We start from the raw sequence: 20317 nt of genomic DNA on the forward strand, positions 1-20317 counted from the left end.
AAGTGGAGGCTACAGCAGCATGATCCTACCCAGTACGAGAAAGGTGCACCTAATAAAGTGGCCACTGAGTGTACATGTACACGGCTGGTCTAGTAAAACTATTGAATAATGGTGGATAGGTGGAAGATACAGCGATGGAAATTCTGTTGAATAATAAGGACATATTGCCAAATTGTCTCACAGGACTCATGTGACAAGGAAATTCCATTTCACTTATCTTCACAAGTTTGACTGTTGTCAAGGTCTTGCTGTATTCAGGCAGGATGTGTAATTGGAATTAAATATTATGGAGACGTGCGTTTACCATTACTTCTGACAGCATGACAGAAAGACCATTGACAAAGGAGCTGAAAATTGGCGATTAGAATACACTTTACTGAGAAACTTCTGTAGGCCTGTTCTGGAGCAGAAGTGACAGCTTCCAACACTCAGATCTTCCCTATTGTAAGGTATTATATCAACTAGTGAAGAAATTTCCACTGGATGCCCATTGGTTTTAGTATTCATGTCCTTTGATCCAATGGCACTTTGATATCAAGGGCAATCACCTTGTCTGTACTTACAATGGCTGCAATGAGCTGTGAAGCCATGTGGCATGGCAAAGCCCAAATTGAGCAGCAGCGAGCAATGTGTCGGCAAATACCCATTAATAATGTCAATGACACCTTCCCTCATTTTCTGATGACTGAGTGTAAACTGATAGATGGCTCAGTCATTAACTAGATTGATTGGGTAGAATCTAGCGTTATAACTATACATGAACAGCTTGCTAGCCGCATAGGGCATTCTTGCATACATCTGGTATCAGTCTTTGCTTCAGCCAAAGAACATTTTCACATGGAATGAATCCTGCTGGCTACAGACTATTGATTGGTGTTAACTAGATGATTATTGTCACACATACTGAGGTATGGTGAAAAAAATTGCCTTGCATACTGTTCATACCCATCACCTCCCTCCAGTCACCCATTTCCCACTTCTTTCCCTTTACTCCACTACCCTCTACTGGATACCTCTTTCTTCAGCCCTTTACCTCTTCTGTCACCTTCCAGCTTCTAACAGTATCACAACACCCTCCCCACCCATCTTCCCCCTCAACTAGGCTCACCCATCGCTTGTCAGCTTGTACTCCTTTCCTCCCCCCAACACCTTAATCTGTGCTCTTCCCCTTCCGTTCCAGTCGTGATGGAGGGTCTCAGCCCAAAACATTGATTTTTATTCCCCTCCATAGATGCTGCCTGACTTACTGAGTTCCTCCAATATTTTGTGTTTTCCTAAATGGTTCAGTTGTTCTATTACTAAACTATATTAAATTGTAAAATTCTTAAGGGTTGCTCAGTAGAGCTGCAGGTCTGGTGCTACTTTCCAGCTTGAGTTTGATCCTGACCTTTGGCGCTGTCAGTTTTTACTTTGTATGTTCTCTCTCTGACTACAGGAGTTATTTCCCTCTGGCATTTCAGTTTCCTTTCACATCCCAAAGACATGTGGGTGAATGATAGGAGAATGCCTCTTCTCTGTCTGTCATACCACAATATGTAAACAACTGTTGGATTGGGCACTTACATTTATATATCAAATTTTAATCTGGAATGTAATTTTGCAAGATGTTATTTCAAAATAATGCATGTGCCAGACATAGCTGAAATTCTGCTTAGTGCATGAACTGCTAAGCTTCACAAAGTTAAAATCTAATAATTTTTTTTGAACTTGGTTATTGAAGACAACCTTTCTTGTGTAATGTAGACACTTTACTCTTAGTCACCTTGTGTCGACCTTTGAATAAATGAACCTGTTTGTTCGTAGATAATCTGAAATACTGGGAAATGAAAATTTGATTTGGTGGAGGCAAACAAGGTGGTAGCCTCAATTTAAATCCATCAATATCTCTATCTCCATGATCGAGCATTTTCTTTACTATGATGATCACTATCCACAACAAATTTTGGTTTAATGAGAAGGCCATGCTGGTAACAGCATCATTGGACCTAAAATTTGCTTTCTATGCATGTTTGGGCGGGGTTCTGAGTTGGATGATCAGCCATGATCATAATAAATGGCGGTGCAGGCTCGAAGGGCTGAATGGCCTACTCCTGCACCTATTTTCTATTTTCTATCAGAGGCTTCCCTGTAAACTGCAGATCTCTGGTGCCCACTACCTACCTAATTCACTTATTCATTCGTTCAGAGATACGGCATGCAAACAGACCCTTCTGGCCTAACAAGCCTGGCCACCCAATTACACCCATGTGACCAATTCACCTACTGATCCGGACGTCTTTGGAACGTGGGAGGAAACCGGAGCCCCCACCACATTTCTTTTCACATACTCTCCTCTCATGATTGGTGGCTACTCGGTATTAGACACTTTTCAGTATTAGGTAAAAAAGAAATACTTAAAATAGAAAATGGATTTGATACAACTGATGTGTGAAGGGAAATATAACCTGTAGCTATTATTCTTTCGTACTTTTACTGCAGTCTACCAAGGATGAATTTCTCATTTATCACTCAATTGGAAAATTTCTAATGCAGGGCAGAACTTATTTTCAGGAAAAGTACAGTTCAACTCTTACGGGGAGCAAATATAATCTAAGATACAATAACAATTCTACGAAGCTTCATGAAGTGACTGTTAATAAGGAAACTTGCTGGATTTGATTTGTTGCATCTTGAACCTGCCGCCTAAAGAATTTCAAAATCAGCTAATGCACAGGGCTATTATATATAAAATATCCCTTTCATCACAACAGCAAAATTTTACTTGACCACATGCATGAATTTTCTTCTTTACTAACTTGGAGTCAAAAAACTCGTAAATTGATAGAAGATTTCAGAGTCCTTCTTCTGTCCACTGTACCCTACAATACTGCCCACATCCAAAGGAAATGCCTTCAAATGAGTGCCTGTAGCCAAATCATGGAGCTGCAGAACATGCTTCACATCATGAAGGTAGCATAAAACCAGAAAGTTTGTCTTGACACATCCGGCCCATTCTGAAAATATAGATAAACAGCAAATACATTAGAAAATAAAACATTACAGTATAAATATTGATCATATGGGGCAATCTAAAATATGATTTATGCTTTGGATGATCGATGTTTATGGATATATCCCTAGCTTTAGAATTTAATGCTAAAACTCTAAAATCCTAGCAATTAAGCTTGTGTCTAATGCCCAGCTGAAAGCCACACTCATTTTGCAAAATCAAGGCTTCAGTATCATGTAGGTGGCAGGGTGGAGACACATCTCTGCCAAAGGAGACGTCAGGTGCTCCTTTGCTTCACCAACCTGCAGGTCACCCCTGGGCAAAGTGTAGCACCTGCTTAGCCACCCACCATCCGATCAGGGTCACGTGAAGCCATGGGAGCAGGTGGTGCATGGTCATATGAGTAGCTGGTGCATATCACAACTCCTGGTTATGTGACCACTGACGTCATACAGACAATCTATGAATAGTATTGATAATGGCTGAGGTCACCCGTCTTGCAAAGACACTGTCAGAAGGCAGCAATAGCAAACCACTATAGAACCATTAGAAAAGTCATAGGCCTGACTTTATTCTCACAGGTCAATGAATACGTTGTAAAAAAAAAAGATCACTCCTTACTTTGTACATAGTTTTCTTCTTTTGATTGTTCTTTCTTTCCTCTCCTTTCTATAAATGTATACCTCAGATAAATATTATGTGGAGATTTGTGACAAATATGACTATATGATATATATGTAGAGTATCTGAAATACATCTTATGGATATGTTTGTTTGATGATGAACTTCAATAAAAAAAAAAGTTTGCCACAAGCAATCATGGTCAAAGTCCATGATTGCTCATGTCATAAGACACGGTCCATAATGGTGATAATGAGCATCATGTCAAACCAAGCTGTCTCACAGTACGAGGTTCTCTTGGAAGATGATCAAACTATCCGAGTAACTCAGCAATAAGGGAAAGGTCCAATTTAATGTCAGAGAAATGTATAAAATATACATCCTGAACATTCATATTACTCGGGAGAATGTATTTGCAGCCTTATAGCGCACTAAGGTAGATAAATCCCTAGGCCTGACCTAGTGCATCCTCAGACTTTATGAGAGGCCCTTGGGGAGATAGTTGCTTCATCACAGAACAGAGACCAGCACATCCCTGGACAGGTCAAATGGCCCACCATGTTGTATCGATCTTCAAGCTTAGTTATCATTCAACCATACGTGAATATAGCGAAATGAAACAGCATTCCTCTGGGGCCAAGGTGCAAAGCACATTACCAACAACACACAGCACAAAGAAAAAAATATAGCCCAAGTCCCAGAGTGATGTGACTGTAGACTGATGGTAAGGTGTCCTGGTCCAGCTTGCTCTTCCACTGAAGGGCGGCTATGACCGAACACTGAGGCAGCATCGTCATGTGGGGCCAGCCCTCAAACCAGCACGGATTCCAGCATGCCCACAGCGGCCACTGTTCTTGCCTACACTGACTACGGCATCTTCTCCCTGGGGATCTGCAACAGGCAACCCCATGGCGAAGGCCCAGTCCTCACCACAACTGAGGCAACGTAGCTCCCCTACCGTCAGCCTTTCCAGTGAACCAGACTTGCAGTATTCTATGTTGCCAATGTCCAACAGGGTCTTGTGAACACAATAAAAATCTCCAAGACAGTCACTTGCGCCATGCACCGTCTCTATACAATGGTATGCAACAGGTCCAGAATACAACACAATGGGATGCACCAAGTCCAGCTCCATCACTATTCAGAAACTGACTGATGGGATAGACCTGCAGTACTTGATGTTTTTAGTATCTAGCAGTGACTTGCTATTGTAAAATAGATGTAAAGAAGAAATAGACCTCTGATGGACCCAGAGTGGCTGCTGCAACCAAGCACACCGCCATCTTATTGCTTGATGCTGATTTATACTAAATGCTCTCTGTTTATCATTCGAGTCCTCTCATATTAATAAATCTATCTAAGTCTCTTAAACTCTATCAAATTGCCTGATTCCACTATTACCCCTGGTAACTCATTCCAGACAACTTTCCACACCTTATGTAGAGAAAACTTACCCTTCACGTCACCTTTAAGCTTCTCCAATCTTACCTTAAAAGCATGTCCTCTGGTGTTGGACATTTCTACCCTGGAGAACAGATTCTGACTGTCTATGGCTATAAGAGATTTTTAAAATTATTTCAGGTCTCCACTCAGCCTTCAATGCACTAAGGAGAGAAACCCATTTTTGTCCACCTGTCTTTATAGCTTATACGCTCCAATTCAGCCAGCATCTTACTAATGTTGTTCTGGATCCTTTCCAGTCTCCACAACTTTCCTATCAGAATTAAATTTAATATCTCTGACATGTGTCATGAAATTTGTTTTGCTGCAGCGTTAGAATGCAATACATAAAATTACTATAAATTACAATTTTATATATATATATATATATATATATATATATATATATATATAAAGAAGAAAAAATTTTGTACAAAAGAGTAAAAATAGTTCATGGGCTGATAAGTTGCCTGCTTAGGAATCTGATGGCAGAGGGGAAGAAGCTGTTCCTAAAACATTGAGTGTTTGTCTTCAGGCTGCTGTGCCTCCGCCTGATGGTAGTAATAAGAAGACAGCACATCCTGGGTGATGGGGGTAACTGATACCGCCTTTTTTGAGGCATTGCCTTTTTGGAGATGTTCTTGATGCTGGGGTGGTTAGTGCTCATGATGAAGCTGGCTGAGATTGCAACACTCTGCAAGTTTTTGTGATCCTTTGCAGTGGTCCCTCTATACCAGATGGTGCAACTGGTGAGAATGCTCTCCACAGTACATCTATAGAAATTTGCTAGAGTCTCTGGTAACATACCCAGTCTCCTCAAATTCCTAATGAAATATAGCCGCTGTCATGCCTTCTTTGTAATTGCATCAATATAGTGGGCCCAGGATAGATCTTCAGAGATGCTGACACCTAGGAACTTGAAACTAGTCACCTTTTCCACTGCTAACCCCTCGATGAAGACTGGTGTGTGTTCCCTCAATTTCCCCTTCCTAAAGTCCATAATCAAGTCTTTGGTCTTACTATTGGGGCTACAATCCTTCTGAGTACCATCATCTGCTACTGATGAAGTTCCTGATGACTTGAGGCCAGTAAGCCTGCCATCAGTAGTGGGGAAGTAACTGGAGGAAATTCTGAAGGACAGGATAGATCAGCATTTGGATGGACAGAGTCAGGTTAGGAGTCAGTGTGGTTTTGTGTGTGGGAAGTTACACTTGATGAACATTTTAGAATTTTTCGAAGACGTAACTAAAAAGGAATATAAGAATAGGGCATTGGATATTTTCTCTTTAAACTTTAGCAAGGCCTTCAACTAGGTTCCACATGTTGGGCTGGTTTGGAAAGTTTGGTTTCATGGAATCCAGGGAGAACTAGTTAAGTTGGATTCAAAATTGGCTTGGAGGTAGGAAGGCACAGCATTTTGGTTGCAGGCCGTTTGTCAGAATAGATGCTAGTGACAAGTGGTGTGCCTCAAGGGTGTGCGTTGGAACCCTTGATAATTGTTATTGGATGAGAATGTACAAAGCTCGATCAGGAAGTTTGTGGATGACATGAAATTAGGGGATGGTGTTGATATGATAGATTACAGGGGGATCTTGATCAGTTAAGGAAGTGGGCCAAGGAGAGCCAAATGGGTTTCAGTACAGCCAAGCATCGAGTCAAACTTGTATTACGAATGGTAGGGCACTAGGGTGTAATGGAACAGAGGGACTTAGAAGTACAAGTGTACAGTTCACTAAAAGGGGTGTTTCACATAAACAGGGGAGTGAAAAAGGTGTTCAGCATGCCGGTCATCATCAGTCAGGGCATTAAGTATAGCAATTGGAACATTGTGTTGCGGTTGTACGGTTAAACTGGAAAGAATGCTGAAACGTTTTAAGAGGATATTGCCATGATTAGAGTGCCTGAAGTAGGGGAAGGAACTGGCCAGGCCAGGTCATCATTCTTTAATGTGTAGGAGATTGAGGGCAACCATAGCGTACAAGACTAAGGTTAGAGGGGAAAGATAAGATGGATGGCAGCAGTCTTTTTCTCCCTGGTAGGGGAGCCCAAAACTTGGGGCATTGATTTAAGGTGAGAGGATAGAAATTTAAAAGGAACTTGAAGGTCAACTTTTTCCACACAGAGGGTGGTGAGTATATGGAATAAATTGCTAGAAGTGTTCAAAGCAGGTACAAAATAGTTTTTTGGGAACCACTAGATAAACATACGCAGGTGCAGGGCTTAAAGGGACATGGGCCAAATACAGGAAATTGGGATGATGGGTGGGCACTATGGTTGTCAGGGACTCATAGGCCGAATGACCTGCATCCATGTTGTAATACTCCTCAATGAAAAGCTAATGGTTCCCTAAAAGTAGCAAGCGTTGGAGGAGTCAGATTCAATCACTACATTCAAGAGATATTTAGACGAATACTTCAATAGGCAAGGCATAAAATGCATGCAAATAGGATTAATGCAGATGGATAGAAAGGTCAGCAGGGATGTGATGAGCTGAAGGGCCTGTTTGTGTGCTGTAAAACTCTATAGCACTGGTTATCAACAAATATTGAAGAAAATATAACTTACAGGCTTATTATACCTTATACTTGACATGCAAAGTTTCAAGTATCCTGGGTCAGAGATTCAAAAACCTTTTGGGCCGAAAGTGGGCCACCAACTTGGCCATAGACCAGGCAGTGAACTCCCTGCAATTGAGAGACATCATCAGCAACCCACGCCCGGGATGGCAAGGCCTTGGTTCTGCACACTTCCAACAAAGGGGGAGTACAAGTGCAAGGGATAGGTGTGACATGGTCCAGGCAGGGGTGCGGAACCACGAGGATGAAAGGCGGGTATCGAAGGCAGTGGAGTTGGGGGCACAGGGCACCTGGACAAAATGGGATCTTCCCAAGCATAAGATCACTTGGGCAGAGCTGTGGAGGCTGGCGCCCTTCCGCATTTCTTTCCTCGATTGGTCCGTGTATGACACCATCGCAGCTGCACACATGGGGGCTGAAAGAGGACCGCAACTGCAAGCATTGTGGTTAATAGGGTTCACTTGTGCACGTACAGTCAGGATGCGAAACAGCTTTTTCACAAGGATGGTATAGGTGCCAACACAACAAGGTCCGTCTGTCCCTTGATGAAACAGTGGAGCAGGACAGGTGTAAAAAGGGACCAGCTGGCAGAGGGGCAAACAGGGCAATCACTTTCAACAAGGAGAGGGCCACGCCAGTCCTATCAAAGAGGCCTAAATCCAATCTGTTGCAAACAGCCAAATCATGGAAAATGAGGGTTAATGTGGGAGGAAGTTGCGGTTCCTGGAATGGTGCAAACCACACTTCGACCAGACATTGTACTGTGGTTTACCAAAGACAGGGAAATCATCCTGGTGGAGCTCACAGTAGCATGGGAGGAAGGATGCGAGGAGGCTTGAGAGAAAGACCCTGATGTACCAGTCCTTAGCCCTGGAGTGCAGGGACAAAGGATGGCAGATGTGGCTAGTCCCCTTAGAGATCAGCTGTAGAGGTCAGCATGGTGGTTGAGTATGAGCTGGGCCTTGATGAAAAGAGCAAGAACCAAGCAGCTCGCAGGATGGGGGAGGAAGCAAAAGGAGCCTCCTGCTGGATATGGAGCAGGTGAGAGGAGTTGAGCTGGAAGTCAGGAGCAGATGGGCAGTGACTTGGCCACCACTGCTGACCCACCAACTGGAGAGTGTAGTGGTTAAGGGTTGAAACACCATAAAGGTTGGGCACCAGCTGACGACTTCTGCTCTGGGCCAAAGGTTACGGTTACCTCATCAGAGAGCACCCCGATGTATAATGCAAGCATCTGCATCTCACCTACTGTCTAAACATCGAATGGCAGACTTGCCTGACTAAAAGGTCACTGAATCAGTAAGGCAAACAATTGTATTGGTGCAGTTCAGGAAAGAAAACAATTTATATAGTAACTTCTATAAACATAGGTCTTAAACCACTCAAATACTTCTGAGGATTTCTGATTGTTTTAATATAAATGCAGCAGCTCACATGTGCATGGAGACTGTACACTAGGAGTGTGCTTATGGCCAGAAAACTCGTTTTCTCAGATAATGACAGTCTAGGGAGAACTCTTTCTATTTTTCAAATAGTTCTGGGAGTTCTTTTATATTCACCAGAGGGCAAATGGAGCCTCAGTTTAACATTTTACCTGATAGACAACAATAGCAATGCTACGTTCTTTGGTACAGCATGAAAATGCCAGTCTGGATGTGTCAAGCTGATAGAATGGCACTTGGGTCATCTGACTCAAAGACAAGAATGCTACAAACCAAATCAAGAATGACATTCAGAACATCTAATGCAATCACGCTGGCATTGGTGTGCTCATTTATAGAGAATAACCTTTCCAGGCTGAATGACAAATCAAATACTGAAAAGTTACAGTTACTGAAGCTTTAGCCATTAACAGTGATACAATGAGAGGGAGAAAAAATAATATGGAAAATTAGCAAGAATATGAAAGGTAAAGAGAACAAAAATTACAAAATAGACAAAAAGGAATCAGTCAGAGATACAGCATGAAAATAGGTTCTTCAGCCCCTCTAAGCTCATGTCACCTTATCAACCCACCTATTTACACTAACCCCCTAATCAAAAATCCCATCAGATTCTTTCAGTGCCCTACAGAATAAGGATAATTTACAGTGGCTAATTAACCAACCAACCTGCGTGCCTTTGGAATGAGGGAAGAAATGGAACACCTGAAAGAAACCCAGGCTGTCACAAAGAGAACTTGCAAAATCTACATAGATTCAGTCATGACCTTGGTTTGCTAAGGGTCTGGCACTGTTTACTAAGTACACCACTGTTTTCGCCTTTCTCAGCCAAGGTTAATGGTTATAAATGAAATTCAAAAGTTTAGTGAGTGGGATTGATAAGCTGAGAAGACATACAGACACGCGGAAATATTAAACATCTTTACAGTCTTTACAGAAGTGTGCCTAAAAGAGTGGCTAAACTAAGAACTTACCATTCCTAGTTACTGGTCATTTGAATGAAATCGAGGAAGTGGAATAAAAAAATGAGAATAGTAATCATCCCAGAGTTCTGAAAGAGGTGGCTGAAGAGATTGTGGCAGTATTAGCAGTAACCTTTCAAGACTTAATAGATTCTAGCATGGTTCTGGAGGACTGGAAAATTGCAAGTGTCACACCACTCTTCAAAAAGGAAAGGAGACAGAAGATAGGAAATAATAAGCCAGTTAGCCTGACCTCAGTGATTAGAAAGATGTTGCAGTCAATTGTTAAGGATGTACTTGGAGGCAGATGATAAGGTAGGCCAAAGTCATCATGGCTTCCTTAAGGCAGGGGTCCCCAGCCTGGGGTGCAAGGACCCCTCGGTTAACGGTAGGAGTCCATGGCATAACAAACAGTGGTAACCCCTGCCTTAAGGGAAATCATGCTTGATAAATCTGTTGGAATTCTTTGAATAAATAGCAAGCGGGATAGACAAAGTAGAATCGGTAGATGTTGCGTACTTGGATTTTCAGAAGGCCTTGGAAAAGCTGCCACACATGAAACTGCTTAGCAAGATAAGAGTCCATGGTATTATAAAAAAGCTACTAGCATGGATAAAGCAAAGGCTGTTTGGCAGGTGGCAAAGAGTGGAAATAAAGGGAGCCTTTTCTAGCTGTGTTCCATAGGGGTCTGTGCTGGGACCACTTCATTTTACGTTGATTTATTTGATGAAATTGATGGCTTTGTGGCCAAGTTTGCGGACAATACAAAGGTAGGTGGAGGGGCAGGTAGTTTTAAGGAGCAAAGAGGCTGCAGCAAGACTTAGATAGATTAAGAGAATGGGCAAAATAGTGACAGATGGAACACAGTGTCGGGAAGTGTGTGGTCATGCACTTTGGTAGAAAGAATAAAAGCATGAGGAAAGCATTCAAAAATCCAAGGTGCAAAGAGATTTAGGAATCCTCGTGCAGGTTTCCCTAAAGGTTAATTCGTAGGTTGAATGGGTGGTGAGGAAGGTGAATGTTAACATTCATCTTAAGAGGACTAGAATTTAAAAGCAAGGATATAATTCTGAGGCTGTATATAGCACTGGTGAGGCCTCACAGAGTATTATGAACAGTTTTGGGCCCCTTATTTAAGAAAGGATGTGCTGACATTGGAGAGGGTTCAGAAGAGGTTCATGAGAATAATTTCCAGATTAAAGGGTTAACAAACTAGACAGGTATATGGGGGAATTTGAGGTGGGGGGTTATATGGCAGGCAGGGTTTAAGGGTCAGCACAACATTGTGGGCCGAAGGGCCTGTACTGTGCTGTACTATGCTATGTTCATGTCAAACGATTGAAAACTTTAGGTCTGTACTCGCCGGAACTTAGAAGAATGAGGGGGGATCATATTGAAACCTATCGAATGTTGAAAGGACTACATAGAGTGGATGTGGAAAGAATCTTTCCTTAGGTGGGAGAGTTGAGGACCAGAGGGCACAGCCTCAAAATAGAGGGATGCCCATTTAGAACAGAGATGAGGAAGAATTTCTTTAGCCAGAGGGTGGTGAATCTGAATTCATTGCCACAGGCAGCTATAGAAGCCAGGTCACTACGTGCACTTAAGGGGGAGGTTGATCAGCTCTTGATTAGTCAGGGCATGAAAGGTTGTAGGGTGAAGGCAAAAGAATGGGGTTGAGAGGGAAATGGATCAACCATGATGAAATGACGGAGCAGACTCGATGGGCGGAATGGCCCAATTCTGCTCCTTTGTCTTATGGTCTTGAAGTAATACTAATTAAAAACATCACAATAGAGAGAATGTGTCTTTAGGAATGAAGGAACAAAAAAAAACAGGGCAATCATATAGTTTGGTGTGTATGTCCTTCCAAAGAATTTGTAGTTAGCGGGAAATGGTCTCTGAGGTAACCTCGACAAAATAGACTGGGCCCAAACATAGAGATCAACGAAATTGTGCCAAGATATATGGGAGAGATTTTTAATGGATTTTTTTGCATCTGTATTTACTCAGGATGTGGACACAAAGCCTATAGAACTAAGGCAAAACAGCAGTGGGTTCATAGACCACATGTGGATTAGAAGAGGTGGTGCTTGCTGCATTGAGGCAAATTAGGTTGGATAAATCCCTAGGGTCTGACAAGGTGTCCCTTCAGTCCTTGCGAGAAGATCCTAGCAGATGTGTTTAAAATGTCTTTAGCTGCGGGTGAGGTGCTGGCGGATTTTAGGACGACTAATGTTGTTCCGTTGTTTAAGTAAACCTTTAAGTATCAGCAGGAAATTATATGCTGGCGAGCCTGATGTCAGTAGCGGGTAAGTTATTGGAAGATGTTCTGAGGCGCCATGGTAGTATATGGTTAGTATGACTCTATTACAGCTCGGGGCTTTGGAGTTTGGAGTTCAGTCCCACCGCCCCCTGTAAGGAGTCTATCTTCTTCATGTGGAATGCATGGGTTTTCTCCAGGTCTTCCAGTTTCTTTCCACAGTCCAAAGACAAACCAGTTAGTAGGTTGATCAGTCATTGAAAATTGTCCTGTGATTAGGTTAGGGTTAAATTGTGTGTGTGGGGGGGGGTGCATTGGGCAGAACTGCTCGAAGTGCCTATACCAAGAAAGTTGATGGAAGAATGGAAGCGGATGTTGTCTACATAGACTTTAGCATGATCTGTATCAAGGTCCTGCATGGGCATTTATTCAAGAAGCTTCAGTTGGCTGGCATTCAGGAGGAGGTAGTAAACTGCATTAGACATTGCCTTTGTGGAAGAAGCCAGAAAGTGGTAGTAGACGGTTGCCTCTCTGACTGGAGGCCTGTGATGAGTGGTGTGTCAGAGGGATTGGTGCTGGGTCTGTTGTTGTTTGCCACTTATATCAACAATGTGATAATGTGGGTGATAATGTGGTAAATTGGGTCTGCAGATCTGCACATGACAAGACGACTGGGGCAAAGTGGACTGCGAAGAAGGCTATCAAAGCCTGCAGCAGGACCTGGACCACTTGGAAAAAAATGGGATGAAAAATAGCAGATGTAATTTAATACAGAGAAGTGTGAGATGTTGCACTTTGAGAGGACACACCAGGGTAGAACTTAGAGTGAATGGTAGGGCTGAGCACTGAGGAACGTGGCAGAACAGAGGAAACTGGGAGTACAGATCCATAATTCCTTGAAAGTGGCATCACAGATATATAGGGTCAGGAAGAGCTTTTGGCACATTGGCCTTCATAAATCAAAAGTACTGAGTACAGGAGTTGGGATATTATTCTGAAGTTGTACAAGTTGTTGGTGACACCTAATTTGGAGTATTGTGTGTAGTTCTGGTCACCTACCTACAGGATAGATATCAGTAAGATTGAAAGAGTACAGAGACTTGAGGGCTTGAGCAGGGATCTATCACACCAAACAAGATCCAAGATTCAGAACGTACAAGGAATCCACTGAAACCATCCAGCAGGGTGCAAGATGCAGGCAAGGACAGCCTGAAGGCACACACTCAATGATTCAGGAACAGCTTCTTCCCCTCTGCCATCAGATTTCTAAATGGACATTGAACTCATGAACATTACTTCGTTACTTTTTCTCCCCCCACTATGTTTTGAAACGGAACCAGAGGACATGACAGGACAAGTCACTGCATGGGATGTCCCACGGGCGCTGAACATATGGGCAATAGAAACAGGGGTCTATCACACCATACAAGATCCAAGATGTAGACTGTGCAAGGAATACACTGAAACCATTCTGCACATAGTAGCAGGATGCAAGATGCAGGCAGGGTCAGCATATACCGAACAGCACAACCAAGTTGCAGCAGTTGTGTACAAGAATATCAGTGCTGAGTATGGATTGAATACACCCACGTCCAAATGGGAAACACTTGAGAAGGTAATGAAGAATGAGAGCTAGGATCCTGCAAGACTTCTAAATACAGACTGATAAGCAGGTACTGGCCAACCAACCAGACATAGCAATACTGTACAAGGAATAGGAGAAAGCAATAGTAATAGATGTGGCAATCCCAAATGACAGTAAGATCAGAAGAAAGACTATGAGAAACTGGAGAAATATTGGGGCTCTAAAGAGCAGAAACAACCGATGTGGAAGGTTAAAGCCAGAGTAATCCTGGTGTTGATAGGAGCACTTGGAGCTGTGACACCTGGACTGGGAGAGTGGCTCCAACAAATCCCAGGAACAACATCTGAGATTTAGGTCGAGAGCACACTACCACAAACAGCAAGGATACTGCACCAAACAACTCAAGCTCTCAGGCCTCTAGCAGAAGACCTGGAGTTGAGGGAAAAAATAAACTTACACACCACCCATAAGGGGTGAGAAAAATAAAAATATACTGTAATTTAGAGTTTTTATTATGTATTGCAATGTCCTGCTGCTGCATAACAACAAATTACATGACATGTCGGTGATATTAAATCTGATTCTTTATATATTGGAAGGAGTTGGAAACCCACCTAGTTGGTTAATGGCTGGAATTCATTTTCTTGGGAAAGAGGTAAAGGCAGAGACCATCAACACATTTAAACAATACCTGTATGTGCACTTGAAGAGCTCTGATCTGCAGTACTGCAAGTATTATGCTGGAAGGCAAGATTATGTTCGGCACGTTTGGCACAGCATTGAGGGCCGAAGGGCCTTTATTGTGCTGTAGGCTTTCTATGTTTTTATTAGGCCTGCTTTGAATTTGATTATATTCAATATGCTAGGCTCAAGAGCCATCTTCTAGATCATAAGTTCTTCATGATTCTAGTTAGAGTTTTTAAAATCAGTCCATAATTTATCACCAACTATAGGAGCAACAATGTGTTAAAATGACTCGACTTCTAATCGTTCCAAGGTCAATCAGCATTCCATCACACTGCACATTTAAAAGGAATCAAACCTTGAATAGCAAAGTCCACGAGTTATTGTTACCTGACAGATCATCTTTAAATTTCTTCATGACCTCAATTCACTCCTCAGAAAAAAACTGTTCGTGATGTGTATGTGAATAGTAATCAATTATTAGCTCCTCAAGCTTGAGTTGCTATTTAGATCATAACTCATTTTTAACATTTGCCTTGTGTTCCAGCTACAGATGTAATTCCAAATTTCCCACTGCTCTAACATCAGTGTCTCACTCTGAAATTCCTTGCCCCAAGTCTTCTTAAAAGTAGGACCGATAAAGAAAACCTTTTAATCAAGCATGCCCTCTTTGCAATTCTAATAAATTCTTTCAATTCCTTTGCAGTGTCTACCAAGTGAAAGCATGAAAGTAAGCCGTTTGTGGATGCTTCTCTCTCTCATATAGAAATTTCTAATTGTTAACAAATTTTTTAAGGATGACCTGGTTGATTATGTGACCATAAAAAGTGTTCAGGCTAATTGTTCCATAACTTATTGACACCTGCTTTCTGTACACCGAAAATGGTCCTTGGTTTTAAAAAAAAGATGAAAAGTAAATTCACAGAGAGGAAATGTGAACGTGCTGCTGTCAAGTGGTTTCAAAAACACCATCAAAAGCAGTGAAAGCAGAACATGACAAAGTTTACCAATGTGCACGGATGCCTTCTAGATATTACATGCATTTTTTGTTGCACATTCTTAAAAACCCCATCCACGAAAATGTGTATGTAAAGGCAAAACAAAAAAAATTACACTTACCAAGTACATCTTTCTCATGCTCTGGAACCAAGGTTTTCCATTTCGAAGGATCAGGATCACTGAAGTCAATATTGATTAAGCAATAACACGGAGCATTGAGATTTGTTTTGAACGTGAATATTGTTCCTTCATTTGTGATGTATTCATATTCTGCATCGAAGTTATCCACAAGCTTCACCCATGGCAGAATTCCTATTAGAACAAAACTCTATTAATTCTCTGAAGTTGTGCATATTCAGTGCTTTCAGATAAAGATAGGAGACAAAAAGGAAAATCAAAAACTGCAGATGCTACAAATATAAAACAAAGACTAAAAAAAGCAGAAAACTCTCAATAAGTTTGGCGGCAAGAGTGGAAGGAGAAACAGCGTTAATATATCAGGTTGAAGACAAGTTGTGGGAGATAAGATACACTTTCCTATTATTCTGCCAGAGAATGTACAAAGATCTGTATGGGAGGCTGGTCCAAAATGTTAAATAAGAGGTTCTGCAGATGCTGCAAATTTAGAGTAACACACAAAATTCTGGAGGAACTCAGAGGGTCAGGCAGCAAGTATGGAAAGGAATAAAGAGTTGATGTTTAGGGTTGAGATCCTTCTTAAGGATTGGAAAGGAAAAGGGAAGAAACCACAATGAGACAGTAGGGGGAAGGGAAAGGGATACAGGCTAGAAGGTGATAGGTGAAGCCAGGTGAGAGAGAAGGTATGTGGGTGGGGAAAGGAGATGAAATAAGAGGTGGAAAATTGAGGGCTGAAGGAGGAATCTGATAGGAGGAGAGTGGACCATGGGAGAAAGGGAAGGAGGGGGTGCACCAGAGGGAGGTGATAGGCAGGTGAGGAGAAGAGAAAAAAAAGAGGGGAGCCAGATTGGGGAATGGAAGAAGAGAGAAGGGGTGGGGAGTGAAATTACCGGCAGATAAATTCATTGATGTCCATGCCATCAAGCGTTGCTACCCAAATGGAATTTGAGGTGTTGCTCCTACAACTGCATCAAATCCTGTTTCCCAATTTCCCACTCCATTGGACCATTACCATTTTGCATATCGCCCAAATTGGTTCGCCGATGATGCAATAAACTTTGCCCTCTGCTCAGTCCTGTCCCACCCAGAGAACGATGTCTCCTGCATCATTGTTCATCAATCTCAGTTCAACATTCGATATGATCATTCCTTTGAAGCTGGTGTGTAAACTATTCTTCTTGGGGCTCAACACCTCCCTCTGTAACTAGATCTGGGACTTCTTGTTGGAGAGACTTCAGACAGTCCTTGCTGACAGCAATATCTCTAGCTCCATTTACACTGCTGACACACAACAGTACTGCTGAATCCAGTTCTAACCACATCATTAAGATCACAGATGACTCAACAGTGGTTGGTCTCATCAGCAACAATGATGCATTGACATATAGAGTGGAAGTAGAGCAGCTTGTGAAGTGGTCCGAACATAACGAGTCTCAGTGTGGAAAAGACTAAAGAGATGATTGTGGACTTCATGAAGGTACAGGCTGACCACACTCTACAGCACAACAACGGTTCTTCCATAGAGAGAGTCAGCAGCACCAAGTCTCACCTGGCCCTTCAACCCCATCTCTTTAGTCAAGAAAGCACAGCAGTGGCTCCACTTCCTAAGGAGACTGAGGCTCCCCATCCACGTTCTACCAGAGTACCATCGAGAATGCCCTGACCAGATACATCATCATCTGGTATGGGAATTGCAAGGGATCTGACCGTGAGACCCTGCAATGGATTGTGAGTACCGCTGAGAGAATCACTGGGGTCTCTCCCCCCACCCCCTACATCCAGGACAGACACCAGAAATGGTGCGTTTGCAGAGCCCTCAGCCTGTTCAAGGACCCCACCCATTCATCCCGCACTCTCTTTGACCACCTACCATCAGGCAGAAGGTACACCAGTACAAGAACAATGACCGTTGGACTGGGCGACAGCTTCTTCCCTCAGGCTGCGAGACTGCTGCACACCCCACCACCACTCAGTACGCATTATTTATGATGTGCCAATACCATTATACTACTGTATATTTAATTATATTAGACTAGATTCAACTTTATGATTATTTATGATGCACCAATACCATTATACTCCTGTATATTTAATTATATTAGATTAGATTCAACTTTGTCATTGTGCCAAGTACACAAAGCCAATGAAATGCAATTAGCATCTAACCAGAAGAGTAGTATTATTTACAAAATGACTGCGAATAAGAAGTGCTACAGCATACAAATATAAAAGTACTGAGACAGTACAATATGGGTGCAATACTGCTTAGCGCTGTGATGTGAGGTTCAGCAGGGTCACAGCCTCAGGGAAGAAGCTCTTCCTGTGCCTGCTGGTGCGAGAGCATATATGTCATATACGTATTACATCACCTTGTACATCTACAGTTTTATCAGTTTATATTATGGTGTTAATGTTATTTTATGTGCTGTTTGTGATATGCCATATGTGCTATGTCTTGCACCTTGGTCCCAGAGGAATGTTGTTTCTTTTAGCTGTACACATGAGTACAGTTGAGTGACAATGAATTTGAACTGGAACGTGGTCCCACAGGAGTGTTGTTTCTTTTAGCTGTACACATGTGTACAGTTGAGTGACAATGAATTTCAACTGGAACATGACAGTGGCCTCAGTGTGGCAGTAGAGGAGGCCATACACTGAGAAAGTTGCATTGGGAATCGGGATTGGAATTAAAATAGTTGGCCACTGGGAAATACTGTGACTGGTGCTGTGCCACAGTGATTGGACCTGGGTCCACTATTTAAAAATTTTTATTTAGAGATACAAGCTCTTCCGGTCCTTTGAGCTGTGCCGTCCAGCAACTCACGAATTAAACCTAGCCTAGATAGGGGTGTAGAGACAGCTTTTGATGCAAAAATCCATATAATGGGTACAGAAATTGGGATGTTATGCTGAAGTTGTAGAAGTGACAAAAATAATGGAAAAGATGTGCAAAGATTTGAGGATTAAAAGAGACTTCAACCTAAAATTTTTTCTGCAATTTCATTTTGATGTGGTATTGGAAAAGTAGGCAAAATAATATTCAAAAAGTTTCTAATCTGCAAATATCTGAAAAAATGTGATCTAGGCAAATTATATTTATTAGACAACTGTTCAAAAGACATGAGACAATTATCCATGAATAAATCACGAAAACATGTTATTCCCTTCGTTTTCCATAAAAGAAAAGTTGATCAGTTCTGGATGGTTGGAAGAAAAAATTGGATATAATAGGACTTGATAGGATAAATTTATTCAATCCAAAAAATTTACGAAATTGAAACCATATTCGTATTGTTATGTTTAGTTATTGGATTAATCGTTTGTTTATTCAGTTTAGTAAGTGCAAAGGGAAGCGAAGCCCCTAAAATATAAGCCAATGAGAACCCCTGTACAGACTCACACTCGAGGTTCACCCATCGTGGACATTGAATTTCATCCAAATCTTGTGTCCAGAACGTTAGATATCGAATATTAATTGCCCAATAATAGAATCTAAAGTTCAGCAATGCCAAACCGCCATCCTTTTTTGATTTCTGTAAATTAGGGGTCGCCAACCTGTCGATCGTGTTGGACTGGTCGATCTTTAAGAGACTTTCCCAGTAGATCCCGAAGAAAAATCAAAAATAAATACACGAATACTGTTGTAATGTGAGCATTATAAAAGTAATATTAATTAGGATAACGGTAATATAGCAATATTTTCGCTAAAAAGCTGTTTGTAAAGAGAGATTGTTTCCGGGTTGCAGGGGTTTAGTTCCACTCTTTCTGCCCAGTGTGCATGTGTGCAGTTCCCCCGCCATGCACCACGTTTTCAGCGTAGCCTGTGCTGCATCAAAGTGACCAATCAGATTAGGTAACAGTACAGACTGTCGCAAACATCAATATACGACAGTGTCCCCAACCTCCGGGCCGCGAAGCATGCAGGGGTGCACCGGTAGTCGGGATGCACACAGCACATCTTTAAGAAAAAAGGCCGAAATAAACAAGCTAATTAATTAGGTGAATGTCGGCTCAGATCAGAGGTGACGCAATCGGCAGTCACTCGTGATACCCTGATAGCATAGCGGAGGCTCCACGAAAGGCGGCGAAAACATACAAATTCCATCCAGAATGGGAAGAGGAATTTCTATTTACCTTGGTGAAAGACAAGTGTGTTTGTATGTTGTGCCACCAAACACAAGCAATGACTAAAAGAGGGAATCTGGAGCGGAACCGCAACACCAACCACCAGGAATTTAAAGATGCCTACCCCCCAAAGAGCGCAATTCATGCCTGGAAAGTTGAGCTGAAATCGGGGTTGAAGGCCCAGCAATCGTTTTTCACAAATCATGCTGCTCAAAATAAGTCTGCTATTGAAGCATCATTTCGTGTAAGTCACCTTTTGGCTAAACACAAGAAGCCTTTTACAGATGGCGATTTATTCCAGGAAGCAATGGTCATTACTGCAGAGACTGCTTTTAATGACTTTAAAAACAAAAACGGCATCACAACCGCAATACTAATATACCGCTTGGCCCTGCAACAGTGACAAGGAGGGTAGAATCACTGTCAGAGGACGTGGATCGACTTGTCACTCTGTGAATATTTTTCACTACAGTTCGATGAATCCCTGGATGTA

At 42.1% G+C, this 20317-nt stretch overlaps 1 protein-coding gene across 2 annotated transcripts in view; it reads right to left on the reverse strand.

Moving 5' to 3' along the window:
* Nucleotides 1–20317, reverse strand: part of LOC140189352 (prolyl endopeptidase-like) — a 179758-nt gene that overhangs the window by 99257 nt on the left and 60184 nt on the right. For both annotated transcript variants that reach the window (XM_072246100.1, XM_072246107.1), the window contains exons 8-9: nt 15682–15873; nt 2796–2993 (exon numbers count right to left, since the gene is read on the reverse strand). In XM_072246100.1, coding sequence (XP_072102201.1) covers nt 2796–2993; nt 15682–15873 — 390 coding nt within the window. The remainder of the gene's footprint in view (nt 1–2795; nt 2994–15681; nt 15874–20317) is intronic.

This window comes from Mobula birostris, chromosome 2, assembly GCF_030028105.1.
Source record: "Mobula birostris isolate sMobBir1 chromosome 2, sMobBir1.hap1, whole genome shotgun sequence".
Taxonomy (NCBI): domain Eukaryota; kingdom Metazoa; phylum Chordata; class Chondrichthyes; order Myliobatiformes; family Myliobatidae; genus Mobula; species Mobula birostris.